At 34.1% G+C, this 21998-nt stretch overlaps 1 protein-coding gene across 6 annotated transcripts in view; it reads left to right on the top strand.

Moving 5' to 3' along the window:
* The window catches only part of PALS2 (protein associated with LIN7 2, MAGUK p55 family member), a 115033-nt gene that overhangs the window by 72787 nt on the left and 20248 nt on the right, over positions 1-21998 (top strand). For 5 of the 6 annotated variants that reach the window (XM_081800396.1, XM_081800397.1, XM_081800399.1 and 2 more), the window contains 5 exons: positions 9890-9931; positions 11386-11517; positions 13731-13830; positions 14171-14239; positions 15779-15940. In XM_081800396.1, coding sequence (XP_081656522.1) covers positions 9890-9931; positions 11386-11517; positions 13731-13830; positions 14171-14239; positions 15779-15940 — 505 coding nt within the window. The remainder of the gene's footprint in view (positions 1-9889; positions 9932-11385; positions 11518-13730; positions 13831-14170; positions 14240-15778; positions 15941-21998) is intronic. The other variant, XM_081800400.1, reaches the window with a different exon arrangement.

Below are 21998 nucleotides of genomic sequence, written 5' to 3'. Positions count from 1 at the left end.
GAGTGTTTAGGCCTTTTACATGTTAAGTAATTATTGATAGATATGTATTTATTGCCATTTTATTACTTGTTTTATGGTTGTTTCTGAACATTTTCTCTGATCCTTTCTTGTCTTTCATGGTTTGCTGGTTTTCTTAGTGATATATTTGGATTTCTTTCTCTTTATTCTTTGCATATTCATTAGTGGTTTTTGATTTGTGGTAACCATTAGGTTTGTATATAACATCTTCTGCATATAGCAGTCTATATTAAATTCATGATTGTTTATGTTTGAATCTATTCTTTACTCTTCTCCTACCCATGTTTTAGATATATGGTGTCATAATTTACATCTTTTTATTTTGTGAGTTCCTTGACTGATTTTTCACAGAAATATTCATTTTTACTGCTTTTTTGTTTTCTACCTTCATACTGTCATTTTTGGTCTTTCCACTCGAAGAGTTCCCTTTAATTTTTCTTGCAGGTTTGGTTTAGTGGTCATGAACTTCTTTAGTTTTTATTTGTCTGGGAAAATCTCTCTCTCCTATTCTGAATGACAGCCGTGCTACATAGAGTATTCTTGCCTGCAGGTTTTTCCCATTCAGCATTTTGAATATATCATGGCACTCCTTTCTGGCGTGGAAAGTTTCTGCTGGAAAATTCACTGATAGCCTTATAGGGTTTTCTTCATATGTAACTGTCTTCTTTTGTCCTGTTGCTCTTAATATTTTTTCTTTTTCACTTTATTTTTCCATTTTAATTACAGTGTGTCTTTGTGTGGATCTGCTTTGATTTTGTTGGGGGTTCTCTGTGCCTCCTAGATCTGGATATCTGTTTCCTTCCCCAGATTAGAGAAGTTTTCAGCTATTATTTCTCCTGATATATTCTCTGCCCCCGTTTCTCTCTCTCCTTCTTCTGGGACTCCTATAATATAAATGTTATTACATTTGATGGAGTCACTGAGTTCCCTAAGTCTATTCTCATTTTGCATAATTCTTTTTTCTCTCTTTTGTTCAGCATAATTACTTTCCATTACTCTGTCTTCTAGGTTATTAATTCATTCCTTTGTTTCTTCCAGCCTGCTGTTCATTTCATCAAACATATTTTTTCCTTTGTTTATTGAGCCCTTGATCTCTACTGTATTATTCCTGATCTCTTTCTTAATGGTTTCACTGATGTCCTCCACTCTATTCTCAAGTCCATTGAGTATCCTTATGATCATTGCTTAAAATTCTTTATCAAGCATGTTACTTAAATCTGTTTCACTTAGATTTCCCCCTGTGGCTTTGTCTTTTTCTTTCATTTGGTATAAATTCCTCTGTCTTCTCATTTTGTCTAAGTCTCTGTGCCTGTTTCTCTGTGTTAGGAAAGTTAACTATGTCTCCTGTTCTTTGAGGGTAATGGCTTTATAAAGAAGCAGTCCTGTAGTGCCCTGCAGTGTACTGGCCCCTGTTCCCCAGCACCAAGAAAAGAATCATGAAAGAAAATGTATTTGAAATTAGACATTTCACATCACTAGTACCTCTCAGACCTCCTGTATTTCTCAAGTGGCACATTTCCATTTGGACTTGAATAGATTGGAAAAGTAGAACCTAAGATTTACTATTTTTTTATTATATGTTGTGTTAATTAGGAAGATTTCTTCCCCGCCCCCCCCCCCCCCAATGGTTTAAACCAGAATTCTTACTGGTTTACCAAGGCTATCATGGACTTTTACAGGCAAGATACATTTTTATAATATTAATATGTTACATGTTAGCACTTTGGCTCAAATTCCTTTCTAGATTCTGCACCTGGTGAACTGGTCTGAATAGTGTAAGGTGCAAGGATCTTTAGTCCTGTCAGGCTTAAATTTATTCCCATCCCATGCCTTCTCAAACTCTTTTATTTAGCCTTTAGAACTGGGAGAAATGATGTAAATGGGTTAGGAGAGGTCATCTAAGCCTGAGGCAGTTCTCAGGCCTATGTATCATAAAAAAGAAAAGAGACTAACATGAGGGCTTCCAAAGGTGAGCCAAAACATGTCTAAATTGGGTTATTTTTTAAACTGAATGAGGAAATGATTACTAATTATGTTGGAACAATACCTGTCCTGGACAAACTATGGTCATTTTCCTAAGAGAAGCTATGGGGAGGCAAGGGCATTTAGCCTCTTCAGCTCTTTCACTAGAAGCTCCATCATGTAGTCCTCATGTGCCTATCTTAACTCCCTCTGGACTGCTATGAGAGCAGAAGGGACCAGCAGCTCTCCCTGCCAGGTGGTGTTTCTCAAAGCACTATCAGTAGATCATTTTTATCAGAATAATTGAGGTGCTTATAAAAATCAAAATTTTTCATGAGATCTAAGAATCTATAATTATAAATTTGAGACCAAGGTAAATTAGAAGTTGTAGCTAATTCTGAGGTTCTTCAACTTACATAAAGGTTTAGTTCCCAAAGGCTGTTGATAATTCCATTTGTTCATTAAGGCCAAACTGATAGGAATTCTCTTACTCATCTTTAAGGCCACCATGATGTAGGTACCAAAATATTTTAAGAAAAATTACAGTTCCATATGCATGTAAAAATTCTTTTTTTTTTTTTTTAAGATTTTATTTATTTGACAGAGAGAGACACAGTGAGAGAGGGAACACAAGCAGGGGGAGTGGGAGTGGGAGAAGCAGGCTTCCTGCCAAGGAGGGAGCCCGATGCAGGGCTTGATCCCAGGGTCTTGGGATCATGACGTGAGCCGAAGGCAGATGTTTAATGACTGAGCCACCCAGGCGCCCCTGCATGTAAAAATTCTTAACAAAATAATAGCAAATGAAATTTAACGATATATAAAAAAGATAAGAGGACATGTTCAAATTGGATTTATCCCATGGGTGCTAGGATGGTTTCATACTGGAAATCAGTGTGAAACCAAGCACATTAACAGATTTAAAGAGAAAAACCTCAATAAAGAATTTGATAAAATTCAATACATAGTCATGATTTTAAAAAAGGTTTAGTAAATTGAGAACAGAAGGGAAGCTCCTTACTCTTATTTTATAAAAAACACTAAAGAAAACATTATTCTGAATAGTTGAATATTAGAATCATTCCCTTTAACACCAGGAACTGGACCCTCAGGTGGTCTGCCTAAGAATCTAGTACAACCCCAGTCCCCCAGGAAGCCTCATTTACATTCCAGCAAGATCAAAGAACCTACCATAAATGAAGAGAAACTTGTCAAACTTCAGACATAATTGTGCATTGGTTAAAAAAAAAAAAAATGCCCTGAGATGGTATATAGAGTAACAGATGATACAAGAAATATATGTTACAATAAGTGATAAAAATTTTCAGTTCTCCTTAAAGAAACTAAGAATAAGCAGTATCTCTGATATTAAAGAGGTAAGTGTATCTGCAAACTAGGGAATGGTTATCTACTTACTTTAACAACCCTAATGCTCAGACGTCTCTGGCAGCAAACACTTTTACCATTACCAGCCATGCTGAGACACAACCCCTGACAAAAATGCCACCTGGCTTCTTAGACCAACTTGGTATTGAGAAGCTTAAGGACACTGGCAGAAGCTGGATGGAAAAGCACCACTTGCTATTGGGGAGAAGGGTGATCTTGTTCAGAGTTTTGATGGGGCTTTCAATAATTAGGCAAATAATTGACTAGATTTATTTTTAAAATAATAAAACTTCAATAATTTTGATTGCTTAAAAAATTTTGTTACGGCAAATAGATACGGAATGATGAAATATAGAAACGTATAATGTAAATTCTGAGGCCCTTGGACACTGCTGCTTTTTAATTATTGCGTATACACAATTATTTGTAGTTAATTAAACCAGAGAAGCCACAATATAAAGTTTAAAAGAAGGATTAATAAAGTCTTTGCCTAGTTACCAAAAGTAAGAACTAGAGAAGGATGTTCACTTATACCACTTCAATTTAATATTTTACTGAAAGTTTCATAAGCCCAAAAAGACAAATTATAGAAGCAAAAAGTTCAGAAAGAAAATAAAATTTACTGTTTTCAAATGATATTTTTTTGCATAGAATGTCCCCAAGACTATAAATTAATAGAGATGAGTTTAGCAAGATATTTGAAAATAAGATTAATATACAGAAGTCAGTTGCATTTCTGTATGTCATCAACAGACATCAAAATATGTAACTAAGACAAGCATCATTTACAGTAGAGTCAGAGAATGTCACATTTATGTCTAGAAATAAATCTATCAAAAATATTCAAGGCCTCTACACACGCAAACACACACTACAATGAAGATCTAAATAAACAGATATGTCATGTTCATGGACAAGAAGACAATATTGTGAAGGTGTCAGTTTTCTTCAAATTGACTTTTATATTCAACAAAATTCCAATAAGATTTTTCATAGTATTTGATAGGATGAATAGCCCATACACTTCTGAGGCAGAAAAGCAGGAATGGGGCATTACTAACATATAGGAATTAAGATACCATCATGGTATTGGCATAAGAGCAGATAGAATGATTAATAGAATAGAGAGTTCAGAAAGAGAGCTAACACATGTATTATTTTGATAAGATGATATATCTTTCAGTGAGAAGAGAAACTATTCAATGAATGAAACCTGTTATTAATGGGGATAACATATGAAGTTGTGTTCCTGTTTCACTTTACATACACAAATCAAGTAAAAGGAGACAATCAGTGAACATATGAAGAGATATTAAAAATCGCAGTGTGGAATACCATTTTATAACATTCAGTTGGCAAAAAGTGTACATGTGACTCTACAGTATCACTTCTACACTGTTGGTGGCAGTGTAAATTGGTATAACCACACGAGGCAGGGGCGGGGAGTTTAGCATTATCAGAGTTGAGTGTTCACATATACCGAAACACAGTAATATACTAGAGCAGTTCATATGTGTGTACAACTGGAAACATGTTCATGTTAAGAAGCATGTAAATTCCAAAAGATTATATGCCATGGTGTGATATAATTTTTTATGTTTAACTAAATGCATACTTTTAAAGAATGCATATATTTGCACAGTAAAACTATACGAAAGGAAAGCAAAGAGTTAACACAAGATTCAGGGTAAGGGTTACCTTAGCTGGGGAAGCCAGGGTGATGGAATGGAATGGAATGAGAGCAGGAGGACCCCTTAAGGTTCTAGCCTCTGTTTTGGGTACAAGTTTATGGCTGTTTATCACATTTTTTAAAAGGAATAAAATAAAAATAGGCTTTGCATGAACCAGTGACTTAGTGTGATATAAATTAAGAATAATTATTATTAGTATAATTCTGAACAGTCCAGTTTAATAGATTTTTTAAATAATTTTTTTGACAGAAGCTTAAATATGTGGCCCACAGATGGATATTTACCAAATAGGAGTATGAATTGTCCCTCAGAGCTTTTTTTAAATAAACATATATTCTAGCCTCCCTGCTGATTGAAAATGTGTGTGTGGCTGCATTTAACTGAGTAGGCCGAGTTCATGTACTTTGAAAATCTTTAGAAATCTAACATCCTTCCTTAATCATCTCTGCTATTGTCATAGTGAACTTCATAGCAACTATGATCACTGCATTCGCCACCTTGTCACTTGTTCTAATTGCAAATTCAAATGGACCTGAAAATATGTGTTGAGACTGAGGGTGTGTAAGGAACACTTGCACTATGTTCAGATGACGTATTCCCACATTTCCAACCACCTTCTGATTTAACATAAGGGTAATGGTAGAGCTATTTCTACAGCCATTTCATCATTTAATTTCTTTTCTCTTACTAATTATTATCCTTTGCATAGGCCCAGCATAGTCATGTGTAATATTTTATTTTTTCAGTACTTCTGAAATGTTTATATTTACTTCTAAAAAATATCTTTGAGATAAAGCTTATATAAATAGCATATATTTAAAGTATACAGTTTGATAAATGTAGATATATATATTTGTGAAACCATCAACATAATCAAGACAACATATATATCTAGCACCTCCAGAAGTTTCTTTGTATCCATTGATAATCCTTTCCTCCTTTTCCCTCCCTGAATGCATTCCAGGCAAGCACTGCTCTGCTTTCTGTCACCATAGTTTAGTTTACATTTTCCTTATTTTTATATAAATGGAAGCATGCAACATGAATCATCTTTGCTGTTATTTATTTTTTTAATCTTCTTTCAGCATAATTCTTTTGGGGTTCATCCATCTTTTTATGTGTGTCAGTAGTTGATTCCTTTCTCTTGATGAGTAATATTTCATTGCTTGGCTATACCATAGTTTGTTTATCCATTAACTGGCTGATGAACATTTTTGTTGTTTCCACTTTGAGGCTATTATAAATAAAGATGCTGTGGCCATTTACATGTAAGTCCCTTGGGTGAACACCTAGGAATTGAAGGATTGGGTCATAGTAGGTATATGTCGAACTTTCACAGAAGTGGCTGAACTATTTTCAGAAGTGGTTGTACCAGTGTACATTCCCCCCAGCATTTTATGAGAGTTTCAGTTACTGTACATCTTCACCGACGTTTGGATGGTCAGTCCTTATAATTTTAGACACCCATATAGATGTGTAGTGATAACTCAATATGATTTTAATTTACGTTTCCCTGATTACTTAATACTGAGCATCTTTTCATGTGTTTATTTTTTCTATGTCTGTTTTGGTGATTGTCTTCAAATCTTACCCATTTTTTATTGAGATCTTTTATTTAGTTTTGAGAGTTCTTTATTTTGAATACAAATCAGAATTATGATTTATAAGGATTTTCTCACAGTGAAAAGGCTTGTCTTTTCGTTCTCTTAACAGTGTAATACAAAGAGCAGAAGTTCTTAATTTTGATGAAGTCCAACTTTTCCATGTTTTTCTTTTACAGATCATGCTTGTATTGTTCTGTGTAAAATATTTTTGTATAACCTAAGGTCATAAAGATTTTCTTCGATTTTTTTTTTTTTCCTAAAAGTTGTACAGTTTTATACCTAGCTCTAGGATCCATTTAGTGTATGAGTTTTTGTATAGGTTTAAGATATGGATGAATGGGGGGTTGCATTCTTCCATCAAATTTGGAAACATTTTGACTATTACCTCTTCAGATTATTTTTCTATTCCCATTTCTTCTGTCCTTTGGTGACATCATTTCCACATATATTAGGCTCCTTGAAGTTGTCCCATTGCTCAGTGATACTCTTCATTTATTTCAATCTTGTTACTTCCCTGTTTTTTATCTTAGTTTCTATTGCTATATCTTCAAGATTATTTTCTTCACTTCTGGCGTACTTTTTCCATCTTAGATATTTTGGTTTTCATCTCTAGAAATATAAATTGAGTTTTGTTTTGTTTTTTATATCTGCCATGTTTCTACCTAATATGCCTAGTCCTTCCTCTAGCTTCTTGAACCTAAGAATACAATTTGTAAAGTTAAAGTAACTATTTTAATGTCCTTCTCTACTAATTTGATCATGTTTATCATTTCTGGATCACTCTTAATTGATTTTTCTCCACATTTTAAATTATATTTTCCTGCTTATTTGCATGCCTGGTTATTTTTGATTGGTTGTTAGACATTATGAATTTTACCTTGTTGAATGCTTGATATTTTTGTATTCTTAGAAAATTCTTAAACTTTGTTCTAGGCTACTTAAGTTACTTGGGGCAGTTTGATCATTTCAGATCTTGCTTTTTAAGCTTTGTTAGGTACAGTCAGAGCAAGATTAAGTCTGGGGCATAATCCTTCCAACTACTCAGTGCCTCATGAATTATGAGATTTTTCCACTCACCTTGTTGAGAAAAGAAATTATTCCTGACCCTGTATGACCTGCTGATATTACTTATCATGCTGGTTCTTAACCTGACTTAGAGTAGTTTCCTCATACCCATGCACTGATCAGTATAGTCTCCTGAAGAGAAGAGGGAGTGTCCCTCCCTGGAGGGAGTGTTTTGCAATTCTTGAGTGTGCAGCCCTTTCCTCACTGATTACTCTGTTCTGTACGCTGTAGCCACCTTGATCTCCCTGGTTGCCCAGCTCATCTCCTCAACTTGGAGACCACACAGGGTCTACTGAGATCCTTCCTTCCTGAGTTGCAACCTGGAAACTTTCTCAGTGCAGTATCAGGGGCAACTGAATAGTTTATCTTGTTTGTTTCCATTTTTTAGGGATCACTGACTTCATTGCCTGATGTCTTAAAAAATGTTTTGTCAAATTTTGTCCAGTATTTTAGTTGTTTCAAGTTGGAGAGTCCTTTATTGGTTCATCTTAGTCAGAAGCAGGAGTCATTTTATATTTATTTTAATTTAATTTTTAAATAGGTGAATCATTTCCATGGTTCAAAATTCAAGAAATATAAATAGGTATTCAATTGAAATTTCTTTCATAATCCACTACAAACCTAGTGCTCACTCCCTATAAGAAACCATTCTGTTAATTTATCTTTCTAGAGTTTCTTTATTTATATGCAAGTAAATAAAAATTATATATTATTATTCCTGTTCCACCTCCTTTTCAGTGAAAAGCTTACATAGTATATACAGTACTTGGTTTTTTCACTTAAATGTGTATCTTTAGGATCTTTCCTTATTGGTACATAGACTGCTTCTTGACACATTATCACCACCTCCCCACCCTTTTTAACAGCTGCATAGTATTATATTATATAGACTTATCATCATTTATTTAACCAGTTCCGTATAATTAAACTATTAGGTTGCTTCCAATCTTTTGCTACTAGGACTAATTTAGTAGTTAATAGTCTTGTACATAAATCATTTTGCATATGTCTGAGCAACATTGCTGTTTAATACATTCCCAGAGGTAGATTAGTAGGTGAGAAGATGTTTGCACTTGTAATTTTGATAGCTATTGTCAAATTGTTCTCCCAAGGGATTGAACCAGATCCTCCACTAGCCTGTTAGGAAAATGCCTATTGGCTCATAGTCCCATCTATAGAATGTTATCAAATATTTGGATTTCTGCTAATGCGGTGGGAAGAAAATATTGTTATAATATAGTTTTAATTCGTATTTCTATTCTGAGTGATGTTGAATATCTCTTGTGTTTAAAAGCCATTTGTACTTCCCATTCTCTGTTCCATCTACTTTAGATTGTCGGTCAGTTTTTTCTTTTAGTGATAAGAATAGGAGATTGAAATACTTTAGTAGGTTGTGTTTAATAACTTCTTAATACTGAATGAACCATTAACATCCACAGTCTATTAGTAAAACACTTTACAATATACTTAGTAAAATAAAATATAATTATACTTAATCTGGTCAAATGTCTAATGACTTTAAGGTCATTACAAAATCTTTAGATCAAAGGTTGGGTTAATTGATTTTTCAGACAGAATTTTAAACGTCAAAGTAAAACCAGGCTAATCTGATTTTTGAGCATGAGAGTAATGTTCTAAAATTAGTTTAATAAATGAAATAGTAAGAATTGTTCCCTCTAGAAATGTTTTACATTTGAGAGATGTGTTTTGTTCCGCAAATAATGACATTTACAGAACAATTTGATGGGAATAGGGGAATAATTATTTGAAATTAAAACTATCTCAGAAAATCTCAATTTATGGATACAAAATGTATGTTGTCCCACAGATTAGAATGATAAACACATTCCTGGTTAGATGACAGGATGCTTTTACTATTCATTTGCTGCAGCTTTCTTGAGAAGTAAGGAGTATCCAAGTATTTTTTTTTTTTAACTTTGCATACCCATCCTTTTTCTCTGCCTCATCTCAAACACCTCTACCTTTTTGCTTCTATCATTTATAATTTTCAGTTGTTATACCCTATGGACAATTAATGAGGGGAGAGTAGTTACTTTACCAAATGAGTGAAGTGATAAAATGGGCCAGTAGTTTGTTTATATTTTGTTAATTTATTATCAGTTTAAAAGTCTGGCTTTATTTATGCAATGAAAAATATATTTTTAGAGTTGCATCAGTATGGAGAGGCATCCAGCACACATCCGTCAGGTATGATGTCATTCCAGGACATTCTCTGGTATTCCGTTTTTCTGTCTTATCAGCCAACTAAATTTACCTTGAATAATAATTTGGGTTTTCTTTTTCCATTGCCAAAACTTTGAGCTGCATGCCATTTTCAAGTTAGCCAGTTGTCACATTTTAGCAATCTTAATATTGTTTGTATGCTTGCTTTTTAGGTATTTCTAAAATTGCATATCAAAAAAATTTGGGCTTAGTGATTTTTTAAATAATAGCCTTTCCAAAGTTATTGAAAACATCCTGAATGCTTTCTACCAAAATCATCTAATTGCAAATAACTAAAATTTTGTCACATGTTCCCAAACTTAGTTACTTTTAAATTATTTTAATATGCATCCATCACATTACATTTTATCACACCAATGATATTATGTATCTGCTTGTATTACTTGAATATCTTCTTTGGTTACATTTATAGAAGTATGATAACAATGTTATTTTGACTAATTTTGTGCTTTTCTGCTTGTTAAAGTTTACCTGCTGATCAATGCCAAGTCAATTCTTCAGTAGATAAAATTTGAGTTTTTATAAATATGCATGAAAAAAACTTTTAAGAAAGTAATCTGAACTTGCCATCAAAAACTGAAAATGCTTAACTTATTAGGATTTACATTAAAGTGAATAAGCAAAATATTCCAGTTATTGGAGATAACTAATAGTGGTAATTGGAATACATTTATTAATAAAACATATTTAAAAGAAATTTGTGTAGTTCAGTGAATTTAAATTGAGAAATAGTTTCAAGGCCTTTTCAGTGTTTTTCTTACAGTTAATTTAATGTTAATTATTTAAGTCAGAGCAAGATGATTTCAGAAAAGTGTTTTCCACACAAGTTTTGGTCAGTGTAAATCTGTGTGATCATAAAACATATATTACCAGTGATGAAAATTGGGTTTTTATTTTTTATTTATTTTTTTAGTTACTAAATATATTTCAGATCTGACTTCAACATGAACTTTCATTGTTTAATTTTGGTTTCTGGGCTCTTTCAAAAAGTACCCCCCCCCCAAAAAAAAGTCCTATTATATCTGAAATATATGCCTTCAATCAGCTGCATATATTGTTTCTGGGTGTTAATCAGAAAGTGGCATTTAATTGAATAAAAATTATGCAGCATTAGTTAGAAAATCATGTGAAAAGATGGGGGAAAGTATAAGAATGATGGAGTAAAATGATTGTCAAACTGTTGGTTTAAGATTAGATATTAAAATAAAAACAAAATTTTAATTGTACTAATATTTATTTTTTGATGCCAAATTATTAATGTGTAATAACTGATTTTTATTTGAGTGGGAAAATGTGCTTAGTTGAAGTACTAAATAAATTGTCAATTACAATTAAATCACAGTGATTTGAAAAAGATTTCAAAAATCTAGTGACAAATGATACATCTATACTACTTTAAATTGTACTATGTGTTTTAGGTGTTTGTGAAATGTCATTTTGATTATAATCCATACAATGATAACCTGATACCCTGCAAAGAAGCAGGATTGAAGTTTTCAAAAGGAGAAATTCTTCAAATTGTGAACAGAGAAGATCCAAACTGGTGGCAGGTTAGTATGCTTCTCATAATTTCCTCAACTGCTTTTTTATTTTCAATCTTAGATCTGGCCAATATCTGAATATTCAGGAAGATGGTATTAGCATTTGTTCCAATGATTTTTCGTGCATGAACAGCTCCTGCTTCATGGCTGCTAATTTTGTGGACAGGAGATCAAATTGAGAGGGAATTTGGGAGTAGCTGTTAATAAATGCAGAATTAACTAGCCTGTGGAGATATTCCATTGGTTTAGGGATTAGAACAGTTGGTTCTTCCACATGAGTGACTGTAGTACAATATGGTGTTGGGCAAGAACAACTCACTTGGGGTCATCCCTTCTCAGTGTTGTTGTTTAACTAGAAGTCTTTTACTGTGTGTGTAGTAGTGTCTTTCTCTCTTGTCTCCTCGCCCTCTATTTACATTCATGGCAAATAAAACATAATTTCATAAGCTCTTCAATCTGTTTACCTACCTCTCCTCAGTTACTGAGAAATGAAGGTTTGCTTTATGATTAGTGTTAGTTGGTCTTGGATTGAAATCTGTGTATATGGAAAGGGATGTGTGTTATCACCATATTTTCCCCCACTTCATTTTCTAAAGATCTCTGTGATCGTCTTCTTTTTCCTTTCCCCTAATACAGCCTTCAGAACACTCTAGCAGCAGAATTAAGTCTGATTTTGTCATTGTTTACACTGTCTAATACCCACAGTATTCAGAGCTGGAGAAAGTGACAAATCGGAAAGTCTAAAATCCCTTAAACCATCAGAAGAAGAGTCTCATTAAAAAGCAAGGTGTATGGTGGGGGGTGGGAGGGATGGGGTGGCTGGGTGATAGACATTGGGGAGGGTATGTGCTATGGTGAGTGCTGTGAATTGTGCAAGACTGTTGAATCACAGATTTGTACCTCTGAAACAAATAATACATTATATGTTAAAAAAAAAAAAAAAGAAGAAGAAGAAGATAGCAGGAGAGGAATAAATGAAGGGGGGAATCGGAGGGGGAGATGAACCATGAGAGATGATGGACTCTGAAAAACAAACTGAAGGTTCTAGAGGGGAGGGGGTGGGAGGATGGGTTAGCCTGGTGATGGGTATTAAAGAGGGCACGTTCTGCATGGAGCACTGGGTGTTATACACAGACAATGAATCATGGAACACTACATCAAAAACTTAATGATGTAATGTATGGTGATTAACATAACAATAAAAATTAAAAAAAAAAAACAAGGTGTATGAGGAAAGGACCCAGGACCTAGCACTAAACTCTAAATTAAATGGAGATATTAGTAACTCAGATTAGCTCTCTTAAGTTATATTGACTTCTAAGGGGGGAATGAATAACAAGGATAAGAATAGTCCTGCTAATGTGTCCTTAAATTTAAATTAAGACATTATTATGCACAAGTACATTATGCAGTGAGAGAACTAAAACATAGGTAAATTAAAAAGAATCCATGGTCTCTAGACGTTTCCACTGAACTTCCTAGAACTCTCATCAAAAAACTCTGTGGCTGTTTCCTTCATTGAACTTTTCCAGGAAAAATTTTTTTTTACCCCTTTCTGTGAATGTCGTCTGCTCATCCTGTCACCATTATTTCAGTCTCCTCCTGCATTTGGTGATGTTACTTTATCTGTTTTTAGGATTTTAATGGCTAAAAATGATACCAGATTTTTCAGTGCTAGCTGTAAATATAAAAAACCCTAACTTTGTGGGATAAGCCACTAGCAGCCTTTTCTTTAGCCACTATTTTGAAATAGCACTTTTTTGGATTTCAAAACTTAGTTTCTTGACACTAGATGTAGTTATACCTATTTTAAACTTAGGATATTCAGATTCTGTCTCTCTAGTAGGATTAAGGTTGATAGTAAATACCTTACTAAGGGTGCTAATGAAATGTCCTTTAACACATGAAATAGTATTTATCCTTTCTGTTCTTTGACTTAGCATTATAAATAAAAAGTTGTAGTAATTTAAAGATCCTATATACCTTTGCGTTTTGGTCCCAAAATTTTGATACCAGATGGCAGATTGATTAGGTGCCAATTGATTCCTTAGTGCTAAAGTGTTTAAATATCTTAACTGACAGCACCATGAATTGAAATCTCAAGGTCAGTTTTGAAGAGCAAATGTGATATATTTCTACTGACTATTGCTATTGTCCTACTTATTAAGATAAGGTCTCAAATTTTGATCACTGAGATATATAATTCATCAATTTGATTCTAGGCTAGCCATGTAAAAGAGGGAGGAAGCGCTGGTCTCATTCCAAGCCAGTTCCTGGAAGAGAAGAGAAAGGCATTTGTTAGAAGAGACTGGGACAATTCAGGTGATGAGCTCAACACAATGTGTAACAAGTAGTCCTTTGTGGTCACCTTTCTTTACCTCTTTCATCTGAATCAGGAAATGAATTTATTTAAACTATATCTAAAATTAATCCATCCCGTCTACTTTGTTGTATCGCTCTCAAAAGTAAACTTTTTGATCCCTGTCTGCCACCTGCTGGTATAGTATCAGAATTTAGTGGCTCAACTCACTTCTGCCCCCTTCTGCTTTGTAGGACACAACACTGGAAAGGTAATTCTCCCACCCCTATAGAATACCACAGGGCAGTTTTTATCATATTCTGACATACTGTTTTAACTTACATTTGTCTTGTCACCCTTCAGGACCTTTTTGTGGAACCATAAGTAGCAAAAAAAAGAAAAAGATGATGTATCTCACAACCAGAAATGCAGGTATGTTTTAAATACTTTTTGAAAAGTCCAAGTGAGGTAGCTTTATATCATTAATTAATGTGGCATAAACTCTAAATATATAATTTTAAATGAAAGTAATTCATATTAATACCCAATTGTAAGGGGCTGTCACTTGAACACGTGGTACAATATAATATGAAGACATTATTTTAATTTTGATATTGTATATACTCATACTGTCACCAGAGGATTTTATTTATGAGTATAGTTTACAATAAAATGATTGGTTAGGATTTATGCTTATATTAATGAAAGAACTATGTTATTAAAAATATTTATTCAGAGAACTTTGATGACAATTTATGTATCATTTCTAAAGAAGTGCCTTTAGGAAGATACTAAAAGAGTTATGATTAAGGACAACTATATTCTACCTTAACATTGTCCATGATACTTTTGGGAAAATAGTACTGGACCAAACAAATCTTAGTCTGTTCTAGAAGGATTCTGTCTTAAATCTTTTAGACTTAAAGAAAGATAAATATGACAGCTACCATAGTTATTCTTTTCAGTTCTAGAGGCTGATAGGCATGAAATGCAGCTCTTTGAGAAGGCCTTCTGAAAGGAATTGACAATTTTAAAGTACTTTCTAGACTTCAGAGCTGCCTCTTACCCTGGTTATAAACTAAATAGCACACTATAAAGGAAATAATATTTAATAATAATAATAAAATAAGGGGAAAATAGACTCTCCTTTAATATTGGTTTAATCTTCTGTGGAGAAATTATGCAAAGAAAGAGTTGCTGTTCAGATAATAACCTAAGGAAGGAGTGTTATTACTGCAGATTTAGAGTTATAACCCTAATAACAGGTAATATACTATTTCAAATCCCCTTTGGCCTTATTATTCATTAAATATATGTCTGTATAGCTTTCTTGCAAAATAGAAAACTTACAATTTTCTCATTGACTAAGATTTAATTTTGGAATGTGTTTTGACTGAAAATAGTTTGGCTCCAACATTTTATACATAAATTCATAATCTTAAAATCTAATTGTCAGTATGTTTGTATGCATTTTATTAATCAAGCTGGTATTTGCTGAGTCAACACACAGGATTTATTCATTTATATTATTGGAAGGGCATACTCATTCTGTGGGACTTATTTAAGCAGCCACACTAGGTATACTACCGTCTTTTATATGTGATACACACTAGTTGGCCGAACAAATTACATAAGGTAATTTGCAGTTTGATTATATATATTAAAGTAATTATTTTTACTGATGAGTTGGTAAGAAAGGTATTAATGGATAGACTATATGATAAAGCACAGGCATTTTCTAGCTTAGACAAATTTTTAAGGGCAAATGGATGGAAGCAGATGTTTAAATCAAGATAAAAAATAGTTTATTGTACTTCACCAAATTTATAAAAACAAATCCGATAGTGAGTACAATTCAAGTGGTATTTACCTGTCAGACAACCAAGCCCTTATTGAACAGAATTGCAGAGGTTTTTCATCCATCTAAAAGATAACTGAATATGACGACTTTCCATTTCTTTTTACATTTAGAATTTGATCGTCATGAAATCCAAATATACGAGGAGGTAGCCAAAATGCCTCCCTTCCAGAGAAAAACATTGGTATTGATAGGAGCTCAAGGTGTGGGACGAAGAAGCTTGAAAAACAGGTTCATAGTGTTGAATCCCACTAGATTTGGAACTACAGTGCCATGTAAGTTTTCTCTCTTTGCTTTTTAAACGGCATCAAAGAGTAGGGTGAGGCAGATTATTATTTTTGTTCCCAAATAATTTTTGATTATGCCAGTGGAAATGAACAAGCAGAAGATACTGAAGAACTCAGTGACTCTACAGCTGTCTTGAAATAGTGCTGTAGCCCTGTTGGCTTGCTGCCCGGTGGCAGTTGCTTCTCCAAACTCTAGTCCAGAAATGTTTGTTAAATGCAAGTGTTATGGGGCGCCTGGGTGGCTCAGTCAGTTAAGCAGCTGGCTTCGGCTTAGGTCGTGATCCCAGGGTTCTGGGATCGAGTCCCGCATCGGGCTCCCTGCTCAGGGGAGAGCCTGCTTCTCCCTCTCCTTCTGCCTGCTGCTCTGCCTACTTGTGCTCTCTCTCTCTCTCTGCCAAATAAATAAAATCATTTTTTAAAAATAAATAAATAAATAAATGCAAGTGTTAGGGGTTGTGGCAAAATCAGCATTAACTTTGTATTTTTTTGTACAACTGTTCATCTGAAGAGTGTTTTTTTGTTTGTTTGTTTACCCATTTTCGTGTAAAGAAAAGAGGGAGACCTGCTGGATCCTAAGACCCCTCAGTGTGGCCATCCCTTTGTGATTTTTGTACAGGTCATTAACCTGATTTTTGATAGCGCATCAACAGCAATTCATCTTCCTGAGCAGGCAGCATTAATCAGTCACAAAGGTTGACACACAAAATAAAAATAATACTGATGAGAAGTATAACCATTAAATTAACCAAGCATTCATTTTATGATCTTTGCATTCTTTCCCTATTTGCATATTTATATGGAAAATTAAATAATGATGTCAGAAGTGTGCTTGATAAGAATGGAATCACATTAAGGAGTTAGATGATGTCATAGACTTGTTAAAAGGACTAATATACATAGCCAGCATTGTCTTTATAACCCCTTTCTGTGCTTCTACTGCTGACCAAGCCCCCTTTTGATTAACAGTATTTCTTTAGGTATATTAATGCCATTAAGCTGTTCTGAGTTAATTCTTAGCCTAATGTCATTCCATCTCTTCTAGATGAATTTTAGAGTTTCTCAAAACATCTAGTATGTTTTGAGGTTTAATTTTCAGTGAGTAATCTCATTGCTGAAATTTTTATGGATTGGTTGGGAGAGTAGTAACCATGTGCTATTTGTAATCCCTTCAGGGTAAGGCCTTGGATTCCATTTTAGGCACTGTAAGTCACTAAATTCAGACAAATACTGGTTAAATAGCTAAGAAAATCTCACTGTGACCTAAGTATTTTAAAGTATTTTGTTTCTTATTTTTATCAAGTTAATACATGTACAGTACTTTAATCAAGTAGTTCTTATAGATATGTAATAGAAAAATTAACTGCCAGGGCGCCTGGGTGGCTCAGTCGTTAAGCGTCTGTCTTCGGCTCAGGTCATGATCCCAGGGTCCTGGGATCAAGCCCCGCATCGGGCTCCCTGCTCAGCAGGAAGCCTGCTTCTCCCTCTCCCACTCCCTCTGCTTGTGTTCCCTCTCTTGCTGTATCTCTCTGTGTCAAATAAATAAATTTAAAAAAGAAAAAGAAAAATTAACTGCTTATATTGCTGTACCCCACCTTTGGCCTACTTACCAGAAACAGTTGCTTTTCATGTTTCTTGCTCTTTATTTTGGTGGTCTTCCATATTTCTTATTAATGTCATCATTCTGCAGTTTCTTGCTTTATCCAGTGTAAGCTTATCTGTTGACTTCCTGACTCTCTTCCCAATATAAAAATAAGTCTAGTTTCAGTTCATTGAATTTTACTTTCTTGAACAGCTTCTCCCTCTCCTTCCATCTAGCAATTGATGGAGTTCCTTTTTTCTTCCTGTCCTTACCTTAATTTTATATGTGTATGTGTATAATTTTATTTTAAGCCAAAGACTCATCCAGTAAGTTGTGTTTATTTTCTTGGAGACCTCTGTCTCAGAACCATAGATCTTCCTGCTTCAGTGAGGACAAGACGCTCTCCATTCTGGCTGCCCCACTGTTAACATGGGAGTGTTTCCCTTTGTTGTTCTCCTGGGTTGACAGCAACCTTGTTATGCTGGAAATAGCCTCTTGTAACATCACAAGAAATGGTGTATGAGATATAATTTATTTATCTTTGTATTTGAAGATGTATATTTTCCGTCTTATATTTGATTGCTTGACCAAGAATAGAAATTCGAGATTGTAAAACTCAAAAGATGTTACTCTTGAATCCAGTTCTGTTGAGGCAAGTGCCTTTGTAATCTTTGTTCTTTCATACGTGACCTTATTTTTCTTTCACAGAAATTCAGTGTCTTTTGTTTGTTTCATTTTGTTGTTTTTCAGTATTTTGAAATTTAATAATGATGTGCCTTCATGTACATCTTTTTTTATTCATTGTGCTGATGATCAGTGGGCTCTTGAGACTAGAAATTCATTGTCCCTCAATTCTGGAAAATTATTATTTCTTGGATGATTTCTCCATGTTCTCTCTGTTCACTTTTTCTACAATCTCTGTTGGCTGGATGTTGAGCATCCTGGATTCATCTTCTCAATGTCTCTCTCTCTCTCTCTTTTAATCATGTTGTCTATCCCTTTATCTTTTTATTCTACTCTTTAAAAGATTACATTGAGTTCTTTATTTTCTCTTCCATCAATGCTTTACCATGAGTAATCTTATTTTCCAGTTTTTTTCTGTTTGTTTATGGGGGCTATATTTTATGTATCTCCAAGAATAGTAAATAGTGTTTTGGGTTTTTTTTCAGTTTTATCTATAGCTGAATTACCTCTGCTTTCCTCCGGGTTACTTTTTCTGTTTATGGTATGTTTGTGTTTTCCCTTTTATGCTAGAGGATTTTTTTCTTTTATGTACTGATGCTTGGCTGTACATCCCTACTTAAGTGTTAAAACTGGTTGGAAGCCCTGTGTACTTGAGCAGGTCTTGGCAACTGGCTGAGCTTTATTTTATGAGATGGCAAGGAGACAGCTGTTTTGTTGGAGGAGCCAAAAAGTTGGCATAAAATATCTTTGGGGGGAGCCGTTAAATTTTCCAGAGAAGAGTTTTCAGATATCCCCCCTGCTGAGTCTGTTCTCTAACAAGATGAAGAGGGAGAAGGTATAGATTAACTTGCTCCGTATGCATAATTATACCCCCACCTCCAGTTTTTAGCTCCTTGCTTCAAAGTCCTAAATCTCTTCAGTGTTCTGGGGATAAAGTAGTCCTACTCTGATCCATAACTCTCTAACACTTTATAGCTTATTCTTCCTTAATTTCCTTCAATAATATTTGTAGTTTTCAGTGTACAAGTCGTATGCTTTTTTTTATCAAATTTATTCCTAAGTATTTAAATTTTCCTAATTTCCTTTTCACATTGTTCATTACAAGTGTATAGAAATACACCTGATTTATTTTTTTTTAAAGATTTTTTTTATTTTATTATTTGAGAGAGAGAGAGAGCCTGAGCGGGGAGGAAAGAAGCAAGTTCCCTGCTGAGCAAGGAGCCAGATGCAGGGCTCAATCCCAGGACCCTGGGATCACGACCTGAGCTGAAGGCAGACACTTAACTGACTGAGCCACCCAAGCACCCCAAAATACACCTGATTTTTGTGCATTAATCTTGTATCCTTTAACCTTGCTGAACTCATTTATTTGTTGTAATTTTTTTGCAAATTTCTCAGGATTTTCCATACACAAGATCATGTTACCTGCAAATAGAGACAGTTTTCCTTATTTCTTTAAACTGGGTGCCATTTATTTCTTTTTCTTGTCTAACTGCCCTGATTAGAATCTCCACTGCAGTGTGGAAGTGGCAAAAGTGGACATCCTTGTCTTGTTCATGATCTTAGAGAGATACTGTTCAGTCTTTCATCACTAAGTATGATGTTAACTGTGAGTTTTTTTGTAGATAACCTTCATTAGGTTGGAGAAATTCTCTTCTCCTAGTTCATTGACTTTTATCATGAGAAGGTACTGTATTTTACCAAATGTTTTTTTCTTTGTTTATTGAGATGACAACATGATTTTTTGTTTTTTATTCTTTTACATTCATTGTATTCCTGTGTTCCTAAATCCCATTTAGCCGTGGTTTATGATCCTTTTTATATGCTTCTAGAATCAGTTTGCTAGTATTTTGTTGAGTATTTGTACAGCTATATTCATAAGAGATACTGGTCCATAGATTTCATTTCTTATGATGTTGCTAATGTTGATAATTGTGGTAATACTGGACTTACGGACTGAATTGGGAAGTGTTCCTTTCACTTCGATTTTTTGGAAGAGTTTGTAAAGGATTGATGTTAATTCTTCTTTAAATGTTTCATAGAGTTTACCCCCTCTTGAAGCCATTTGATCCCAGGGTTATTTTTGTAGGAGGTTTTGATTATTGATTTAATCTTGTTATTTGTTATTTGTTATAAGTCTTCTAAGGCTTTCTGTTTCTTTTTAATGGGTTTCAGAATTTCTGCAGCACCCATGGGAATATCCCCTCTTTTATTTCTGATTTTAGTAATTTGAGTTCTCTCTCTTCTTTTCTTGGTCAGTCTCCCTAAAGATTTGTTATTGTTGGTGTTCTTTCAAGAAACCAACATTTGCTTTTGTTGATTTCCTATATTGGTTTTCTGTTCTCTGTTTAATTAATTTCTGTTATAGTCCTTATTATTTCCTTCTTTCTCTGGGTTTAGTTTGCTATTTTTCCGTTTTATTTAGGTGGAATGTTAGGTTATTGGATTGAGAGCTTCATTTTTAATAGGCATTTGCAACTATAAAGTTCCCTAAAAACAACTGCGTTAGCTACATCTCATAATTTTTGGTATTGTGTCTTTGTTTTCATTCATCTCAAAGAATTTTCTCATTACATTTGTGATTTCCTATTTGACCCATTGGTTGTTTAAGAGCATATTGTTTTATTTCCACATATTTTTGCATTTCCCAAATTTCTTCTGTTACTGATTTCCAGTTCATTCCATTGTGGTCAAAGAACATTGTATGATTATACTTTTTTAAAACTCATTGAGACTTTCTTTATAACCTCAGGTATGGTCCATTTGGGAGAATGTTCCAGGTATACTTGGGAAGGATGGGTATTATGCTACCATTGGGTGGAGTCTTCTACAGATGTCTGTTAGGTCTAGTTGGTTTATAGTATTGTTCAACCTTTTATTTCCTTGTTGATCTCCTGCCTATTTGTTCTATCCATATTTGAAAGTGTGGTATTGAAGTCTCCAAATATTACTGTTGACTTAGTTATTTCTCCCTTCAATCAGTTTTTGCAGCATGTGTGTTGGGAATTCTGTTGTTAGATGCATCTAAATTTGTATTTTTTTAAATCTTTTTGATGGATTGACATTCCTTTGTCTCTAGTAACGTTTTTGTCTTTAAGTTTATTTTATGTGATATATGTATAGCCACTCCAGGTCTGTTTATATGGGGTATTTTTTAGTCCTTTTGCTTTCAACCTGCTGATGCCTTTGAATCTGAAATGTGTCTTTTGGGCACAGCCGTCATGGGTCGTGGTTTTTTTGTTTAAATCCATTCTGCCAGTCTCTGCCTTTTAGTTGGAGTATTTTATCCACTTAAAGTAAATGTCCCTCACCATGGGTTTACCTGATTGTTTCCCCATGATTAGGTTCAGGTCATGCATTATTAGAAAAATATAAATCATGTTTTATCCTTCTCTGAACATTACATAGTAGGTCCATCTTGTCAGTTTGTCCCATTACTGATGATGTTAACTTTGATTATTGATTTAGGACATTTCTGATAGATTTCTTCACTGTAAAAGGTAACTTTTCTTCTATTTGTCATTAATAAGTAATCTGTTCAAAGATACTTTGAAACTGTGTAAGTATTCTCCTCAACAAACTTCTACCCAATTGTTTTAGCATCCATCAGTAATTCATTAATTTAAAATCTTTTCTTGAATTTGGGGAAACAGCTACCAGGCCACTAAAAGCCTTTCTTACATTGACTACGTATTCACTTCCTAGTATCCTTGCAGTTAGGTTATTTGATTAATTTGTTTCTGGCAAGTATATAACTAAGTGGTTTGTTGGATGGCTGAGCTC

The sequence above is a fragment of the Leptonychotes weddellii genome, chromosome 12, assembly GCF_054177405.1.
Source record: "Leptonychotes weddellii isolate Sample4059 chromosome 12, ASM5417740v2, whole genome shotgun sequence".
NCBI lineage: Eukaryota > Metazoa > Chordata > Mammalia > Carnivora > Phocidae > Leptonychotes > Leptonychotes weddellii.
This window is presented reverse-complemented; position numbering and strand designations above follow the sequence as displayed.